Here is a 17,971-nt window from a genome sequence, read left to right on the forward strand (position 1 = left end):
TGATTAGTTTCTGTCTGGTTCAGTTTTCGTCTGTACGACAAATGCAAACTAATCTTTTTTGTTTTTTACTTTGTTTTCTCACCGCCAGGCTTACCGGAGCTCGATGAGCTCACCATGGAGTGCGTTCTGGTGGAGCTGGAGAGTGTGTGCCAGGAGAAGATGCAGCAGGCCATCGAGACAGAGGAAGGCCTGGGCATCGAGTACGATGAGGACGTGGTCTGCGACGTCTGCCGCTCACCGGAGGGAGAGGACGGCAACGAGATGGTTTTCTGTGACAAGTGCAATGTCTGTGTTCATCAGGTCAGCAATTATGGGCTCAAGTTCTTCACATTTTTTGTTTGTGCACACTTGTGGAGTTGTATGCACTGTATGCTCCTTGCGTTTGGAGTTTTTGTAGGTTTCTGCAGAATAAGAAGGCGACTGAGTACATGAACTGCACAAAGGTGCACATAGAGCAGTTCTTTCACAAATACTTCCCGTGACAGCCTGAAGCTGGAGGGGCTCTGCTGTGTTTGTCACACGGTGACAGAATATTAATTATTGTGTCGGCTCAGTTGGCACTAACACACTATCACTCCCTTCAGACTGCCCCTGCTTACCTGCTGTTATGACACAGAATGGAAGAAGTTTCCCACCACTGCAGAACTGATCTCATTTTAATCTGTCACCTCCAGTTCCTCTAATAAACGAGTCCTGGGCGACTAATTCAGTGTTATTTTCAGTTATGGTTTGTGGCCTCCGATGGTAATGAAAACAAGATAATCGTGTTAAAACAGTTACTGTGTTGCACTAACTGCCTTTCTTTTTTTCTTGCGTTACAAATTCAACTCTCACCTTTTATTTGACAGCTGTGTGTCGTGACCCCCAACTTAAAGCTCTGCAAAGTTCAGTCTGAGCCAAGATAATTCAAAGATTTGAAATTCCTGACAAAGTTTCCGTAGGTAAACCTCAGAAACCCACCTTAGCCTCTCGTTTGCAACAGCAGACCGCCTGTGGTGGAGGCTGCGGCCGCCCGGGACTGGCAGTTGACCTTGCGAGCCGCGCTCCAATGTCGAAAACAGCCTCAAGTCTGGGCTTTACTCCCAACCAGACGACCTTGTGTCCACCTCCGCCTCCACCTCAGCTGAATTTTATTTAAAATCGAAAGAAAAATCCAAGTTAAAAAAAATGTTTCCTTTAAGTTGCATGAGGATTTTATAATGAGTATTCAAGTTTAGGAAAAACATCCTGAGCTCAGTGCTTTTGATATTTCAAACAAAACCTGCTCGGTTTCCCACTATCAGACAAAAATTAGCAATCAGAATCTGGAGGTTAAGTCTCCTCTCATTTTTCAGAACTATAAAGAATTTTTTTCTGCATATGAAATCAAAAGCCAGACTGTGAAACAGGAGGAAATATGAATCATCTTAAATATAACGCATTTTTACTCCATTTCATAACAGCTTTGCGTGGCTGCTCTTACTGTTCATAAAGAAGCACAGCAATATATAAAATATCTCGGTTTTTCTCACCTTAGCATGTTTGAAAGCACGCTATTTCCATTCAAGTCCAATTCTTTTCTTTTTTTTTTCAATTCCATTTTCTTTATATTGCACCAAATAACAGCAGTCGGCTCAAGGTGCTTAGACTGAAAGGTAAGGACGCTCGGAAGGAAAAACTTAACAGGAAGAAACCTCCAGCACAACCAGGCTCAGGGAGTTGCTGCCATCTTCTGCAACCGGTTGGGGGTGAGGGGAGGGGGGCAGGTTTTTGGCATAAGCGTATATTTCATCACCTCTTCCTTGCATGTGTGCCCTCATGCACATATTTCAAGAACGCGGGGCATAAATAACTTTTGGATCAAGTCATCAAAACATTACTCTTAGGAGCCTCTGGTGTTTTCCTAGTAGTATTTGTTGAGTAAAAATAGGTACGAGCCAAAAGTTGAGGTGTCATGGAAACAAATTGTAGCAGGCGGTGAAAGAAAAGGTTGCTCCCAGCAGTATTAAGTAATATTGCTTTTAGTGTGTAACCACACTAAAATATCACATCGTCTGTTCCTTCCCTGGTAAAGTGGTCTCCCCAACGCTCGGTAGGTGAAACACGGGCCATGCTTGCTGAGGTTCTTTGTTTGATCAATAAAATCATTTCATCAATAGAGTCCCTTAATTGCTTTTAACAAAGACTGAGACTTTCGTGTTTCATTTCCTTGAAGGTTGTTTGTTTTTTCTCTCTGTCTCTGTTGTTTTATCATCCTCTAAGTCTAATATGAATGTGTGTTCTGCCTTTTCAGTTATATGAAATATGATGTGTCCTTCCCTCGTGATGGTCTGGGATTTGGGGCGTCTAAATTTCATTTGAGGCTCAACTAAAGGAGTAATGCTTTGATATGATAGATCTGAGGTGATAGGGATAATGGTAGAAAAAGAGGCATTACGTATGCTTCGCTTGCCACAGTAGACCCTTTCTAACAATGAAGGAGTAAATAATGTCTGACAATAAAATAACACTTTGTTTCTAACCCTGGGGACTGGATCTTATCAGAAACATATAAGCATGCTGTTATGCTGGCATGAAAGACTTCCATGGCACCCCTCTGTGATAGCGGAAGGGGAATTGGGTGGAGCTCTGATCATACAAAACCCAGCTGTGCTTTAAAAAACAAAATAAAGTCTATGTGGCATTTCAGATGTGTTGGAAGCTCTTGCTGTTTTTACTAAAATAAAGAAATATTAAATGGAGATTTGTAATTGGAGCAGCAGTGGATAAAACCTTTCAGTTAATAAAACCTATATGAGAATACAGAAGTTGTTGCATTGAAACCAAATGTATGTTGGGGATTTTGACTTAAAAAGCAAGACGACTCGCAGGCTTCAGGGTGTAGCTGGTGAAAGTTATGCCAAGATTCCTGTTGGGAATCGCCCAATGTCTTCTACGGTTACTGTTGCAAGCAAGTACGTCATTAACACAGGAAGGCCATTCCCCATTTAAAGCAAGTTATTTAGGTTTTTAGTCTTTCCTAATGATTTTATTGTTGCTACTTCGCACACTGATGACCTTATTGGTCTCCACCCAAACTGTGCTCAAACTAAAAGCCCTCTGATTTGTCCGTTGGTGTGTGATGTTAGATTAAAAGGGCTTAGGCATAGGAACAGGCACTTGTGTGAATGAGTGAATGAAGCTTGTAGTAAAAAGGAATAGAAAAGTGCTCTATAAGTACCAGTCCATTAACCATTATGCTGACATCAGTAATATGGTCAGTGCTGTGACATCCTGATGCGTTTACACATTTTCATGCTTTTTATGGCCGAGTGATTGTATTGCAGCAGTCATGTCGAGATGAATGTGTCCACCATATAACTGCTTGAGAGCGTTCTTAACTTTTCAGCGGCTTGTAATTCTCATTAGTTTGTGCAACCGACAACAAGAAAACTTAATGGATTGTGAACCGGATCAGCTGCGGCACCACTTATGTGCTCAATCACAACAAAAACAAAACAAAATTCACTGTTTTTAGGTTGGCTTGAAAAGCTGACTGTCAGTCATCTTTTTGCCAACACAGAGTATATGGAATACAACTTTTAATATACACCTAATGGTTTACATGGCGTGTATGTTAATGTGCTTCAGTGTACTAATAGGTCTTTAATGAACTTTTTATTTATGGTGATTTGACGTAGTTTTCCATTCTCTTATTAGCAAGGCTAGCAATCTGTCCACTGCATAAAAAGTTACAGCTATTGGCTGGTTAGCTTGGCACAAAGACTTTGTAGGTAGAATTGGTTAGCCAGAATAAATTGGCTTGCATGTTACGTCATGGTTGGTAACCTATGTAAATTCAGAACCATCGTTATGCAGCTTTCGCATTAAGACCTGTCATAACTTTCCTTTTTTATTTCTTTCCCTGTTGCAGGCGTGTTACGGCATCCTGAAGGTACCCCAGGGGAACTGGCTGTGTCGGACCTGCGCTCTCGGGGTCCAGCCAAAATGTCTGCTCTGCCCCAAGAGAGGGGGGGCACTCAAGCCCACCCGCAGTGGAACCAAGTGGGTCCACGTCAGCTGTGCCTTATGGATCCCTGAGGTGAGACACTGAGAGAAAGACACAGAGGTGGTCACATACAGTCAGATACTGATTGGTTTCTTTGTGCAATCTTAAAATTGCAGCCAGCATGTTAATGAATTTTTAATACATCCCTGGAAGTGTAACCTTTTCTACATTCGCTTTTAGGCATTGTTGGCTTCACAGAATTGTTCCCACAATGTTGGGAGGATGAAATTGTTCAAAATGTCGTGGTATGGTAAAGCATTAAGAAGGCAAGCCGAACTCCTGAAAAACAGCCCCACACTGTGATACTTCCTCCACCAAACTTTGTACTTTGCACATTGCAGTCAGACAACTGCCAAACCCAGACTCTTCCATTGGATTACCAGATGAAGAAGCGTGATGTCCATCCAGAGAACGTCTCCACTGCTCTATAGTCCAGTGGCGGTGTGGTTTACACCACTGCATCTGATGCTTTGCATTGCGCTTGGTTCTGTAAGGCTTGGATTACACTCCACTCCATGAAGCTCTCTCTGCGCTGGTCTTCAGCAAATCTGAAGGTCACATGAGTTTTGTAGATCAGTAGCAACTGACTGTGCAGAAAGTCGGCGACCTTTGCGCACTATTTGCCTCAGCATTTGCTGACACTGAGCTGTAACTTTACATAGCCTACCACTTCATGGCTTCAAGTCACTTCCACTTCCACTAACAGTTGACTGTGGAATATTTAGTAGCAAGGAAACTGCATGACTGGACTTGTTGGACAGGTAAGTCCTGAGAGCAACCCATTCGTTCACTAATATTTGTAAAAGTAGTCTGCACGTCCAGGTGCTGCATGTTATACACCTGTGGCCGTGGAAATGACCGGAGTTGAATTCAATGATTCGGATGCCTGAGTGAATACTTTTGGCAATGTAGCGCATCGCTGTGGTTTTACGGTGAGGCCTTTGCTTTGCAATTAGACTCAAAAAAGTCTTTGGTGGAAGATTTTGAGAAGCATTTGCACCTGTTACTTGTTTCCACCACTTGTTTAGAGTAAATGTTTAAAATACCAGTCAACACCTTCCTCTTTACAATCTGAAGAATGCATAATGATTCCCGAGGAACCTGGCTGTCAAGCGTGCTTCTCCCAGCAGCCGCTCATTTCGTCTTGACGTTTCTTGATGACATCTTTTGTCACCGTCGCTCATCTGAAAGCCCCAAACGGAGCCCCCTCATTTCAGAAGGTTCGTGGATGCGCTTCGAGCCTTGCACACCTTTAAGACAGCCAGTCATATTTCTTGCGACTATTCAGCGGCACACTTCACCAGCACATTTCTCTCAATAATAGAGTGGCTTTTGGCACCTCAAACCTTTTCCTCCTAATTGCCTTCTGTCACCCTTGATTGGGCTAATTGTTTTCGTTGCTCCATTCGCTTTTGTTTTCTCTTCCTACCATGGCGGAGGGGGTTAATTTGCATGTCTGTGCTGTGTGTGTGTGTTTTGTGCTCTTGTCCTTGTGTGGGCTCAGATGTATGTGCTTCATGCTACTAGTTGGTAGATTTGTTCTGAATATGTGGTGGAAAAAACTGTGTGTAAGTGTGTTTTACATTTATAGTGTATGTGTGTTTGTTTTTGTATGGGTGTGTGTGCCTTCAAATGATACAGCCTCTCCAGAGCTGTGCATAGCTGCCTTATGCCTGCCTTCAGCTCCTAGAGAAAGGTCTCTCTTTAAACAGCTTTTCACCCCTCATAGTTACACATAGACACACAAACACACACACTCAATCTCAAAGAGGAAGAGCCCCTCTTTTAAGAAGGCTTTTTATTTAACACAGTGATTTCCTCTAAAGCGATTTTAGATTTTGTCCCTTTTTTCATCTGTCTGCTTTGAAATGTGAAGTGCAACTTCTGCGTATGTGTGTGTGTGTGCGCGTGGGAATCACGGTTGTGAACAATTCAATCAATTAACTGTACCATTCAAAAAGTGGAAATCCTTTTCTTATCTACCGGCTCTTATATCAGCTGCATAAAAGAAGTGCGCGTTGACAGTGACGGCTGTGGCATCATAGTCAGAATTGCACTTTCTATTGACATTCTCAATGGAGTGAAAATTGACCCCCGCATCAACTGTGTGAGTGTGTTGTACAAAAGACATCGATAATAACAGAAAGAGCAGAGGCCATTGGTTTGTTCTGTGGTTGAGCAGATGAGAGGAGGAAAGAAAATCAGATAGAAGGACGAGTGGATGATGGGGGGGAGGCGTGACCTGCGGAAATCAGTTGTCAGCTTGTTAATACAAGCGTGAAGGACAAGGAGAGAAGGCCGTGCCTCAAATATGACAAGAAGTGGATGTGAAAGAAGTGGAATGTTGTTTTTTTTCCTTTTTTGTAAAGAAATAGGCAGCAGAGGAAGGAAGGAAGGAAGAAACAGCGCTTTGGTGATGAGTGCTCTTCACTTCTTTTCTGCATGGCTGGTTGGCACAAGTCAATGACTTCTTGGTTGTATTTGGTGCAGGGAGGTCTGGGGCCAAAGCTGTTCTGAATGAACTGCTCAAAGAGGAAGTCACACAGAGCTTTACAGTAACCTTTTTCCAAGAAGCACATGTGTCTCTGCTCTGGGTCCGAGGACAGTTTTGGAAATTGGAAAACAGGTGAAGTTATTCAAGCTAAATTAGGGTGTAAACTGTCATTCCTAGGATGCGTTTAGGGAGGTTACTTTAATCAGAAACTGAAGAAGTTGCGTAGCTGAGGTGTTAAATATATTTAAGAAGATGATAATTATGTTGTAACTTCAAATGTTGTATTTTATTAATACTTTATATGGCGCCAAATCACAGTTGCTTCAAGAAGCTTTTGCTTTTTTTTTTTTTAAGGTAAAGATCCTGCAATAGTACATAAAAAAATCTGAACAATCAGACGACCCCATATGAGCAAGCGCTTGGCGACAGACGGAAAGAAAAACTCCCTCCTAAGAGGAAGAAACCACCAGCAAAGCAAGGCTCAGAGAGGGGCAGCCGTCTGCCGCGACTAGTTGGGGTTGAGGGGAGAAAAGAGAAGTGAAAGACAGCCAGAGATTAATAATAGCCAATGATGAAATGCAAAGTGGTGTATAAAAATAGAGGGAGTGAAAAGGAACACATCATGGGAAGCCCCCAGATGCACCAAGAGTCTTTCAGCCTCAGTTGCCTGTATGACCATCGCAGATGAATATTAACTTATCCCAAAAAAAGCTGCATATTCCAACATTTGAGAAGCTGCAACCAAAATATGTTTGGCACTTTGCCTAATTATTAAGTGAGATTTTTTTAAAAAGAATTTAGAGTAAGATGAGTCTCATCAGTGTTGTTGTGCTTTCTATGTTTGTTTCTTACTAACTGTTTTGTTTTCCTCCTTAGGTGAGTATAGGCTGTCCAGAGAAGATGGAGCCCATTACCAAGGTGTCCCATATCCCCGCCAGCCGCTGGGCTCTGTCCTGCAGCCTGTGTCGAGAGCACACAGGGACCTGCATTCAGGTATATTATCAGTGCTTTGCCCGTCTATCTCATTGTCTTCAAATGTTAAAAGAAAAACCCCAAAAACAAAAGAAACACAGCATTCAAAACGTCCACAGGTTCTACAGTGCTCCAGATTATGGGTTTCAGTTTTTGCTTCTTTTCCTTCTCTGGTTGCTAAATCTCAACTACCAGTTTGCAAACAAGTTAAACCAAGATAAGTGAGGGTGTGATTTCAACAGCAACAAGTTTCCTCTTTTTAAATTATCATGCAGCCTGCATGCATGCTGTACATCAGCCAGAGGTGGTTTGTGGATATGTGAAGGTTTCCACTATGTGTAATATTTATTACAAAGGGTGAAACACTGATCCATGAATTTATTAATGAAGCCTTGCAGGTAAAAAGACACAAAATGAGCACAGCATGCTCCAAACACAGCATTTCTCTCATCAAATTATTGTAGTTTTTAGTTTCCTGATAGGCAATGTGGATGTGTTTGAAGCGACTGCTTAGTATGCAAACACAGCCCCTGCTGACACACTTACACTAACCCAGTTCACAGACATTAGCCTGTGCATGATTTAGCTTCAAAAGTGCCCTTAAGGTGAACCGCAATCCTAAAGCATTGCAATGCTTTTGCATTTGCTTGCAGCATATGCACATCCCAGATGTATGTACTGGATACGAACGCGTGTGTGCGTTTGCGCATCGGCGAGGGTGTTTCCTGACAGTGTGTCCCTGCTGTAGACTATCAGCGAACCCCCTGAGTTGGAGTCGTCCGTAGGGAGAGTCTCACTCTCCTGTTTCCATAGCTGAAAGCAGACTGCTGTACAAACATACTTGCTAATCAGTTGAGATGCTTTTCTGCACAGCAGCTCGAGCAGCAGGAGTTCTTTGTAAACCACGTTGTGGAGAAAAGTCGGAAATAAGAAATATTTTTCCGCCTCGAAAAGTTTCAGTCCAGGAGAGAAAATTTCTTTTAATCTATTTTTCCGATTTAAGTGTTTGCTGTGATTTGTGATACAATCATTGTAGATCAATTGCAGGACAATGTATTCACACTATAGCAGACATTAAAGCACAAAGCATGTGTTACCACTGATATCTGTGTGTTTTTAATGTTGAGTAGGTCAGACAGCTTCAGCCTTGAGTGTTCTTCACTTCGGCACCACTTCCAACAGTGAAATCCACTTTTTGAAGCCTTCGTCTAATGACACCTTGTCCTGTCTCTTTTCATGCTGAGCTACTAACAAGCATCTCAAGCGCTCATAACAAAGTATACATATCTAACAACCATTAGCCAGGACGTTCTGAGTTAAGAGTCTCTTAATTAGTATTCTACTGAAGATCTGTGCACTAGAAGGTCAACCAGTGCCACCTGTACTGTATATGTAAAAGAGATTCTGTGTACAGCTTTTAATAATGAGATTGTTGTAGCTCTAAGTGTGCTAGATGGATTAAGTGAATAGAAAAAGGTCTTGAAAATATGTCGTAAGAATTTAATTTGCTTTATTATGACTCTGGTTATTCCCATATCAAGCGGTGGACATCCAGCAGCTCAGATGTTGGAATATCATAGGATTGGAGCTGAATTCTGTTTAAACATACAGAACTTTGTTTTAAAGTCTAGTCCTGTGCAGTGCTGCACATTTTGTTATTGAAGGGATACCAAGTAAATACAGGGCTAGTATTGCGAAGAACAATACTTATACTTTCAACTTATAAAAGCAACTTATGTAGTAGAGATTTAAGAGATGTGACCCTTAAATCACAGTTTTTTTTACTTTCCACGGTTACAAAGCACACCAATCAACCTTTTATGTATTTTGAAACTGGGCTTTTTGGAGGAAATTTGCCTGCTCTAAAGCACTTTGGATCAACTTCTGTTGTTTAAATTTGCTTTAGGTCAAAAATAAAATAGATGTATTGGGAAACACAAAAGGGTTATGACAGTTTTCATAGTGCATGTTTGAGGTATATTTTTTCATTTTCAAAAAAGAAAACAATTTAACACGATTCAGTGGGCTACATTCTGAACTTGGAGGATAGGAACAAACTATTGATCCTATCGCGCTACAATACTAGTATTGTTATTGATACAATTGACTATATTGACGATTGATTGACATATAAGGAAGATGCTTGAGATCTCTCAAGTGATCACACTGATTAGTTACTGTAGGTCCAAGCTTCTCTCTAATCTCTGCCCCTTTCTGGTTTTTGGGTGGGAAAATGGTGCAGTGGTTAGCACTGCCGCCTCACAGCCTTTCTCTGTGGAGTTTGCCTGTTTATGCTCCCTCTGGGTACTCCTGCTTCCTTCCACGATGCAAAGGATTGCATGTTAGGTTAATTGGTGACTCTAAATTTGCTAAGGGTCCAATGTAAGTCTATAAGCTCCAGTGCCTGCATGACCCCGAATTGAATTTGTGGTAATATAACGAATGGATAGATTTGTTTAAAATGAATTATGGAGAGTGATAGAAAATCGGCTAAACCTAAAGATGAAAAAGATGGGAAGTTGCTTCATTGATTTTTCTGGTTGGTTTGTACCAAATACATGTGCAACAAAAAAAGAGAGGAAACAAATCCAGAATTTTTCAGGTCAAGGAAATGTTGATAAATCGCAAGTTGATACACAAGTTAAAAAATGTTCCAGAGTAAAGTATGAACAAGCCTCAGTCTGAATAATGTCGGGGGGGTTTTCTCAGTTAAGTCTTGCAAAGATTATTTTAGAGAAACATGTTTTCTTCACAAACAGAAGTAGTCGGCAGCAGTGTGGGCACTGATAAAAACATTATTAATGAATCCCTGCCAGAACAGAGCAGGTGCAGTCGAAAAGGCCAGATGAGTATTTTTTTCTTTTTCTTTTTTTTTTTCCTCCGATGACTTGGCTCATACCAAACAACACATTTAGCCAACTCCACGCTGTGTTCAACCTTTTGCCACCGAAAAAGTGAGAGCAGCTGCAGTGGTCTCAATCTGACATTTGGTTGGTAATAAAAAAAATGGGTTTACAGTGGAGACCTTTGACCGTAACTCCACGTTTTATCAGGATGTTGTATTTATTGGGGTGTCTTACACAGGCTAAGCATGTGATTATTGGATCACACCTTCTGTTTCTTCATCACTGGCTTTATTTTCTTGGTGATTTATCTGTGCATCAGGTGAAACTGTCAAGCTTTAGTAAACAGTGAGTGTAGGACTCAAGTGTGGGACCCGGGCAAGACGGAGAGAAGTAGAGTGCATTTTGAGATTCTTTATTCGCTTAGAGACATTGCACATGAACTAACTTAAATGAGCTCTTACTCACTTTAAAGAAACGTAAACATAGAAACAAACTTTATTTAAATACAAGGCTGAGCTCAGCTGAACATATGAATGCAATTAACAGGAGAGAGAGGCAGGCATGAGGAGCGAAGGCAGGTAGCGAGGGTAAGATCTGTGAGACAAGAGGACAAGTTAGACAGTGCAGAGAAGGAGGAGGAGGAGGTGAGTTAGGCAATGTTGTCCAGAGGATTATTGTGAGAAAACCTTACTTGAAATCCGAGGTAGTCGGGCCAGGGGAGGGTGCCAAAAGGGAGAGGTTTTGAGCCCGCAAGGAAGCTGGTGAAGGGTGGAGCGTGGGAAGGCTCCGAAGAGTGGCAGCGGTGATCCAGCAGGTGAGTAATGATCTCAAGTAGCAGCAGAAGAAGTGGCATTCGTGAGAGGTGAGTGGTTGCACATGGATGTGAGATCCGGGGCTGGCTGGCTTAGTGGAGACGAGGAGAAAAGGCACGGAATTACATGAGAAACAGATCATAAGAAAAAGCAAATAAAAACAAGATTAGCCTCTTCACCACGTCGGGTGAGCTCATAATCTGGCGGAGTGTGGATTGCTGCGCTGGTCTTTTTGTTCAGCAGTTGATTGCTCTGATGATCAGCAGGTGACCTGAAGGGGAGGAGAAAATGTGGTTGCAGCTCCACTCCGATGGGGTGGAGGAAAACAGCTGCCTTCTAAACCCACATCTGGCAGCTAACTCATTGGTCAAAGCTTCTTATGACAGAGAAAAGCCATTTAGTTTTACCTTAAAAAACAATAAAGGACAAATTAAACTCTTTAAACACGAGAATGTACACTGAAAAGCCAACCAAACTGTCATAATGATTTGAGGGCTGTGCAAAATCCATTAGAGCCAAGGTTTCTTTGCATTAGCTAGCTTGAAAAACACCTAAAACCCCAGTTAAAAATAATGGATAGTTATCCACTGTCTTTGTTAACCCAGGCTGTGTTTGTTGATCGCATACAATGATGTGCCACTTCACTCTTCTTTGACACAAAATGGATGGATTGAGTTAAGCCTGATGAGTCAAGATAATCAGGTCATGGAAAGAAAATATGGATATTAAAAATATATATATATGGTCAAATCTAGCAGGTGTTGCCAAGAAGACAAAATGGTAATACTGCAGAATGTTCACATGCTTATGCTTGTGCATATGCAGTCATTTCAGACTGCTGCACATCAAAAACAGATTTCATAAACGTGATCGCTATATCAGACCTGATACAGTCCCATAGTGAAAAAAATATGGAAATCATTTGTTTTTCGTCAATAAAGGTAAAATTCATATAAAATATATGCACAATATGAAGTGGGACTTAAACAAGTGCTGTGAAATAAACTTTATGGGTAGAATGTTGTTATCTATTGGACACAATATCTTGGATACATTGTCAAAGTTTTAGGAGAAAATTTGCCACTCAACAACCATCTTGGTAACAAAGTGGCAGCTGTGGTAAACGCTTACTCCATTTGTAACTAAGATGGGCAATTATCAGTTATCATAAAGCCCCGAGTCAAATAAACGGGGAGAGATATAACGTGAATTCCAGTGGTTACCAGAATATAAAACTGTCTAATCTGATAAACAATGAAATAGTTTGGTGATTTTACCCTAAAATAAGGTTTCTTTTTTTTGTCATCTACAAAAGGCGTGTATGCTATGCACAAAGTTACGCAATATATGCTATATCAGTGTTTCCAACTGTTTAGGTGTTTATGGACTTTCTTCACCATAGCACAAGTGTTCTGCTGTGCCACATCATACATAAGCCGAGAAACAACACTAGGCACGCTTGCATCTTTACCACGATAATGAGTAGATATACAGTGGGGGAAATAATTGGTATACTAAGTGTTTTGACTTGGGGAGGGACGTTCTCGTCCAACATTTAGTAGGACATGACCGCATCCATTGGCCCTTTAATGTGGTGAAGTCATCCTGTACCCTTAGCAGAAAAACACCTGTGAGGATAGTGTTCTTTTTGTCATACTTGGAATTTCTCTTTTTCCAAACATGGCAGGTTGAGTTGATGCCAGAAAGCTCGATTTTACTTTCATCTGACCACAACACTTTCTCCTGCACTTTCTCTGAATCATTTAGATTTTCAGTGGCAAACTTAGGCAGGCATGTACATTACCAATGCTGTTAACAGTGGTGTTTCTTGGCAAACTTAAAAATTTTAGCAGGGGATCAGATACTTACAGTGGTTTGAAAAAGTGTTTGTCCCCTGATTTATTTTTAGTTTTTGTATACGTGTCACACTTAAATGTTTCAGATCATCAGACAAATATAATATTAGAGAAAACACAAGTAAACACAAAATGCATTTTCTAAATGAAGGTGTTTATCATTGTAATAATAATAATTCATTTATAAACTGTAATTAACTTGTGTTTTAAGAAATCGGGAAGGGGGCAAACACTTTTTCACTTCACTGTATTTCCCCCAGTGTACAGGCTGCCACACCTTTTGAACTTCTAGGGTTCATCTGCATTAGCACAATAACACAGTAGGTTTATGTTTTCTCATTTTGCTGTTGATTGACTGTTTGCAATCAGTAGTGTTCATATTTGCTGTTATAGCACTTCCCTATAGATTTCTAACGGGGTTTGTTTGAGTGGTAAATCTCCCTCATAATCTCTCTGATAATGTATCTGGTAACGTTAGGGAAAGAACTGGTGAAAATGTGGTATTTGCAGGCAGTTTTCAATAAAAACCAAGCTTGTCGTGCTCAAAAGACTAAAATATATAACAGTGACTGTACAACTTGACATATTGAGCCAATTAAAGCAAGGAGTCTATCATCATTATCCACATTGGGGAATAACACACATAGGAGGTCTCCATTAGTCAGTTTGCGGTTTCACATGGATTCACATGCTGTTTCACAAATCATGTAAGTTTAATGCAGGATATCTCTGTTAATCCTCCCACACACAAATAGGCTCTAATATTAAGTCCATAAAAGATGAAATGAGAGTGGGTTCATCTGGATCTCTCAGCATACCTGAGATTACAGTCGCACACTTTTCCATGTGCTGCTGAAGGTTGTAGTGATAGATTGGTGTTCGGGCTGATGATGACCTACTTTAGTGTGACAGTAGAGAAGACCGCAGCACAGTCCAAAGCCAACCCGAAGTTCAAGCAAAAAAGAATATGCTAGCCAGTTATGTCTCCTTTTTTGCCTCATCGTACAAACCACATTTGGAAATGCCGAAAAGCCCAACGCCAGTTAGGACTGGACTGTTTCTTTGGTAGGAAGTAGTTCCAATTAAAACTTTTTAAAGCTTTTTAGAAAGTTTTTATGAAGCATAAAAGCCAAATAAGGATAAGAGAAATAAAGGGAGAGAGACATTTGTAGAAAAGTTGTTTTCCAGATGGTTGAGTCGGTCGGATCAGTGAGGTTTTTTTTTTATCATGCACTGCAGTGCAGAGAGTCACCAACGAGCCTCCTGCCGAATCCTGAACTACTTTGATAAGTGCAGATCTACACACACACTCACACATACTAAAAAAATGTGCATGCAGCAGTGACACCAGTACAGTCACAAGGGTTCTCGCTTTCTCACACACACACACACACAAAATCGTAGCATGCCTGGAGGGACTCAGTGGGAGGTCAGCTCTTAGTATGACCTGTAATGGATAGCACTGAGAAACATGCACTCACACACATATTGAAACATATCCCAAGTTACCAGAATGTCAGCAGAAATGGGAAAGCTGTGTTTGTTGTGACTTGGTCTGTCTTTCTGCTTTGCTGCACTTGTTCTGGAACCTTGATAACGCAATAAATGAACCGAAAATGACAGCTTAAAACAAACAGGTTTGACAAAATGTCTGAGAACATGAAGACATTTTTTTTTATTTCTGTGTCCCTTAACTCAATTCCCTCTCTGTCCCTGCTCCCAGTGCTCCATGCCCTCCTGTATTGTGGCCTTCCATGTGACCTGCGCCTTCGATCACGGCCTGGAGATGAAGACCATCTTGGCCGAGAACGACGAGGTGCGCTTCAAGTCCTTCTGCCTGGAGCACAGCAACACCAGTACAAACACCAACAGCACCTTCAGCTCAAGCGGAATGAGCAACGGCAATCACGTCACCGCTTCCACCGCCAACGGAGCACACGGTGGAGCCAGACCCGAGTGGGCCGCCCCCGGTCTCACCTCCGAGCTTTGGCAGGACCAGCAAAACGAGACAAATGGCAGCAGCGATCCGGCGCAGAGGTCGGTATCGCACCTGGTTTCAGTGTCGGCGTCGGAGCGGGCTGAGCGCGACCAACTGGAGAGAGAAAAAGTGAGCCAGAGGAAGCAGAAGCTTCAGGAGCTGGAGGATGAGTTTTACCGACTCGTGGAACCCAGGGAGGTTGCCGAAAACCTGGGGCTACCCGTTTCCCAGGTGTGTTAAGCTAGGACCCTACAGCTTCTCATTAAGTTATAAGAAATGAGGTTAAACACTCGTTGCGATAGGATAGGTACGCCTGTATGTGTATCAAAAAATACCTGCTCTTCTAGGTAGTGACTCAGGTATAGGCACGAAGTGCACAGACATGGTCAACAAGATGAGTGGCTGAAAAAACTCACTGATGAGAGAGCTCATAATAGCAGCACTTGTTCCTGCTAAGAGGGAGCAAGTATGCAGATACTGTGACTGCTCAGTACAGCAGCGACGTGCAGCAGAGCATTTCAGAACGCCCGATTCACCGAAGCATGAAGCTGTTAGGAAGTGCCGTTTCTGTCCAAAGAACAAAAAGCTGAAGGCTCCTATTGATTGATGAAATCTGGGAGAACATTGCCTAGTCGGAAAAATGTGTTTGTGTTAAGAGTATAAAATTATAGAAATATGAGAAGACTAATCATGTACTTGCCTCGATTTAGCACACTGGCTCAAGTGTTCCCCATTCATAGGTATTCGTAGACCGCATGATGAGTTACAGGTATTTGTTTAGACCATGCTCTGTTCTGCTTTCCAAACATGGACGCTGCTGCTGGAAAGTGTTTTATTTTTAATTTTTTTTACTAGGAAAGCTAAACCATGGATTTGAAAGAGTTCTTTTTTATAAAAAGAATTTTTGATACTGAGTCAACACTTCAGGGCCATTTTGGGTTTTAAAAATATAATAGAGCTGAGAGAGAGAGGAAAAAACTCAGGTATTGTCTGGTTAAGGTCACAAATCTATGAGAAAATATTGTTGTGTTGTCAAAGAACCGCTTCACTTTTCTTGGCAAGGTTGGGGCAACCACATTACACCACAGTGCCTCAGTGTGCTTTGTGTCTTGTCTGCAGTGTATGATCTAATAGAGGTATTCATTGTAGTTGGATACACTAATGAAATACTTGCGATTGTAGCCATGTTGTCAAATACCCAGACTTTGAAGAGTCATTGCTTACTCAGATCACGAGTGAAACGTTTTTCGTAGTGCTGCACTTCTTTAATGTGTGCAGTCCTGTTTTATTTTCATTGGTGTAAAAGGTTGATCCTTCAAATGTGAATATGAATGGGGATTTTTAACAAAAGAAAAATGTCACGTCTACAATCATGGGAAAAATGAAGTTGTCACAGGACTCTATACAGCCCTGTGAAAAACTCGGTGAGGTCGAACAACTTTTAGCGTCAGTAACTTCAAGTAATTATTTTCTGTATGACTTTATCAGCCTCTCAAACTGTTGTGGAGGAATTTTGGCCCACATTTCTTTAAAAACAGTTCACACTCCATGTGTGCACACCTCTCTTAAGGTCCCACCACAGCATTTCAATCAGGTTAGGGTCATTGCAACACGGTGATTCTTCTTATTTTCAGACAGTTGTAGGTTTGCTGCTGTGCTTAAGTTCATTTACTTGTTACATGACAGAATTTCAGCAATGCTTTAGCTGTCAGACAGATGGACTCACACTTTACTCTAAAGTACTTTGGTGTAGAGCTGTTCGATATAACGATATATATCGGATGACGATATAAAAACATCTGTCGTTTCATTTTACGCTATCGTTTGTTTCGTGGTGTCGCAAAATAAACTGTTTACGGCAATATTTTTTCATCGTCCGCTTGTTTATGTTCCACATAAACCTTTCACAATAAAGCTCAAGATCCTGTTGAGACTTTTCAAAATAAACTGAATCACATGAAAGAGCAGATTATTTACGGATGAGAAGAAAAAAGAGCCGCCAGGTGCTAAGAAATAAACCTTAGACTCAAACGTTAGAACAGGCTTTTCCCCGCAGCACGCCGTGTAATAAATACAAAGAAACTCCATGAAATTTCTCGGCCGTTACAACTTAAGTCTAAAAATGTATAGTTTCATGCATCGGTTAAAACACTCGACTCCGGGTAAAGGACGCGCAGTTGGAAACACTTCACGCAAGTCGAGCTGCCCGAGATTCACAGAATTTACAGAAAATGTTAAATTTTTGTGATTTATATCGTTATCGGGACGATAGAATTCTTATATCGGGATATGAGATTTTGGTCATATCGCACAGCCCTACTTTGGTGTACAGAGGAGTTTCTGGTCAACTGAATGGCTGCAGAACAAGCCCGAATCATCACCCCACCACCACCATGCCTGACAGTTGGTGTTTGTGTTTGCGTTATACATCATGGACAAACATCTCTACTTTGGTCTCATCTGTCCTAAGGACATTGTTCCAGACGTCTTCTGGTGTTTTTCAGATGCAATTTTGCAAACTTAAGATATGCTTTGGGCTGATTTTGTGAGGATCCCCATTCCTGACCAGCAAACTACCAAAACTTCAGTGTTTATAGCATTGCTCACACTTGGTGATGATCCGTTTATCAGGTGTATTTGATTAGCAGCACCTGGTGGCTATTTAATTAAAAAAATTCCTACAGTATTGAGGCTGTAATGGTGCACCTAGTTTTTCACAGGACAGTAGAGAGTCCTTTCTTCTCTATGTGACTATATGTGTATTTTGTAATTTTGTGAGACCTTTGTAAAGTTTTTCTTTGACTTTAAAATCACAAAGAATATCCAAGTATTTGATCCTTAATTTGAGAAAATTATTGAAGTTTAATATGACTATAAAGTTTCCAAAGCTGGATGACTTTTTGAAATAAATCTCCTGCAAAAATGTGCTCTAGAATTTCACATTATAATGCTTCAGTGCCTCTAATTCACAATTAAAAACAACAAA

The 17,971-nt window shown here is 41.2% G+C and overlaps 1 protein-coding gene across 2 annotated transcripts in view; it reads left to right on the forward strand.

Moving 5' to 3' along the window:
• jade2 (jade family PHD finger 2) overlaps positions 1 to 17,971 on the forward strand; it is a 235,932-nt gene that overhangs the window by 140,052 nt on the left and 77,909 nt on the right. For both annotated transcript variants that reach the window (XM_026183096.1, XM_026183097.1), the window contains exons 6-9: positions 89 to 300; positions 3,893 to 4,060; positions 7,398 to 7,514; positions 14,731 to 15,216. In XM_026183096.1, the coding sequence (XP_026038881.1) occupies positions 89 to 300; positions 3,893 to 4,060; positions 7,398 to 7,514; positions 14,731 to 15,216 (983 nt within the window). The remainder of the gene's footprint in view (positions 1 to 88; positions 301 to 3,892; positions 4,061 to 7,397; positions 7,515 to 14,730; positions 15,217 to 17,971) is intronic.

The sequence above is a fragment of the Astatotilapia calliptera genome, chromosome 10 (assembly GCF_900246225.1).
Source record: "Astatotilapia calliptera chromosome 10, fAstCal1.2, whole genome shotgun sequence".
Taxonomy (NCBI): Eukaryota; Metazoa; Chordata; class Actinopteri; order Cichliformes; family Cichlidae; genus Astatotilapia; species Astatotilapia calliptera.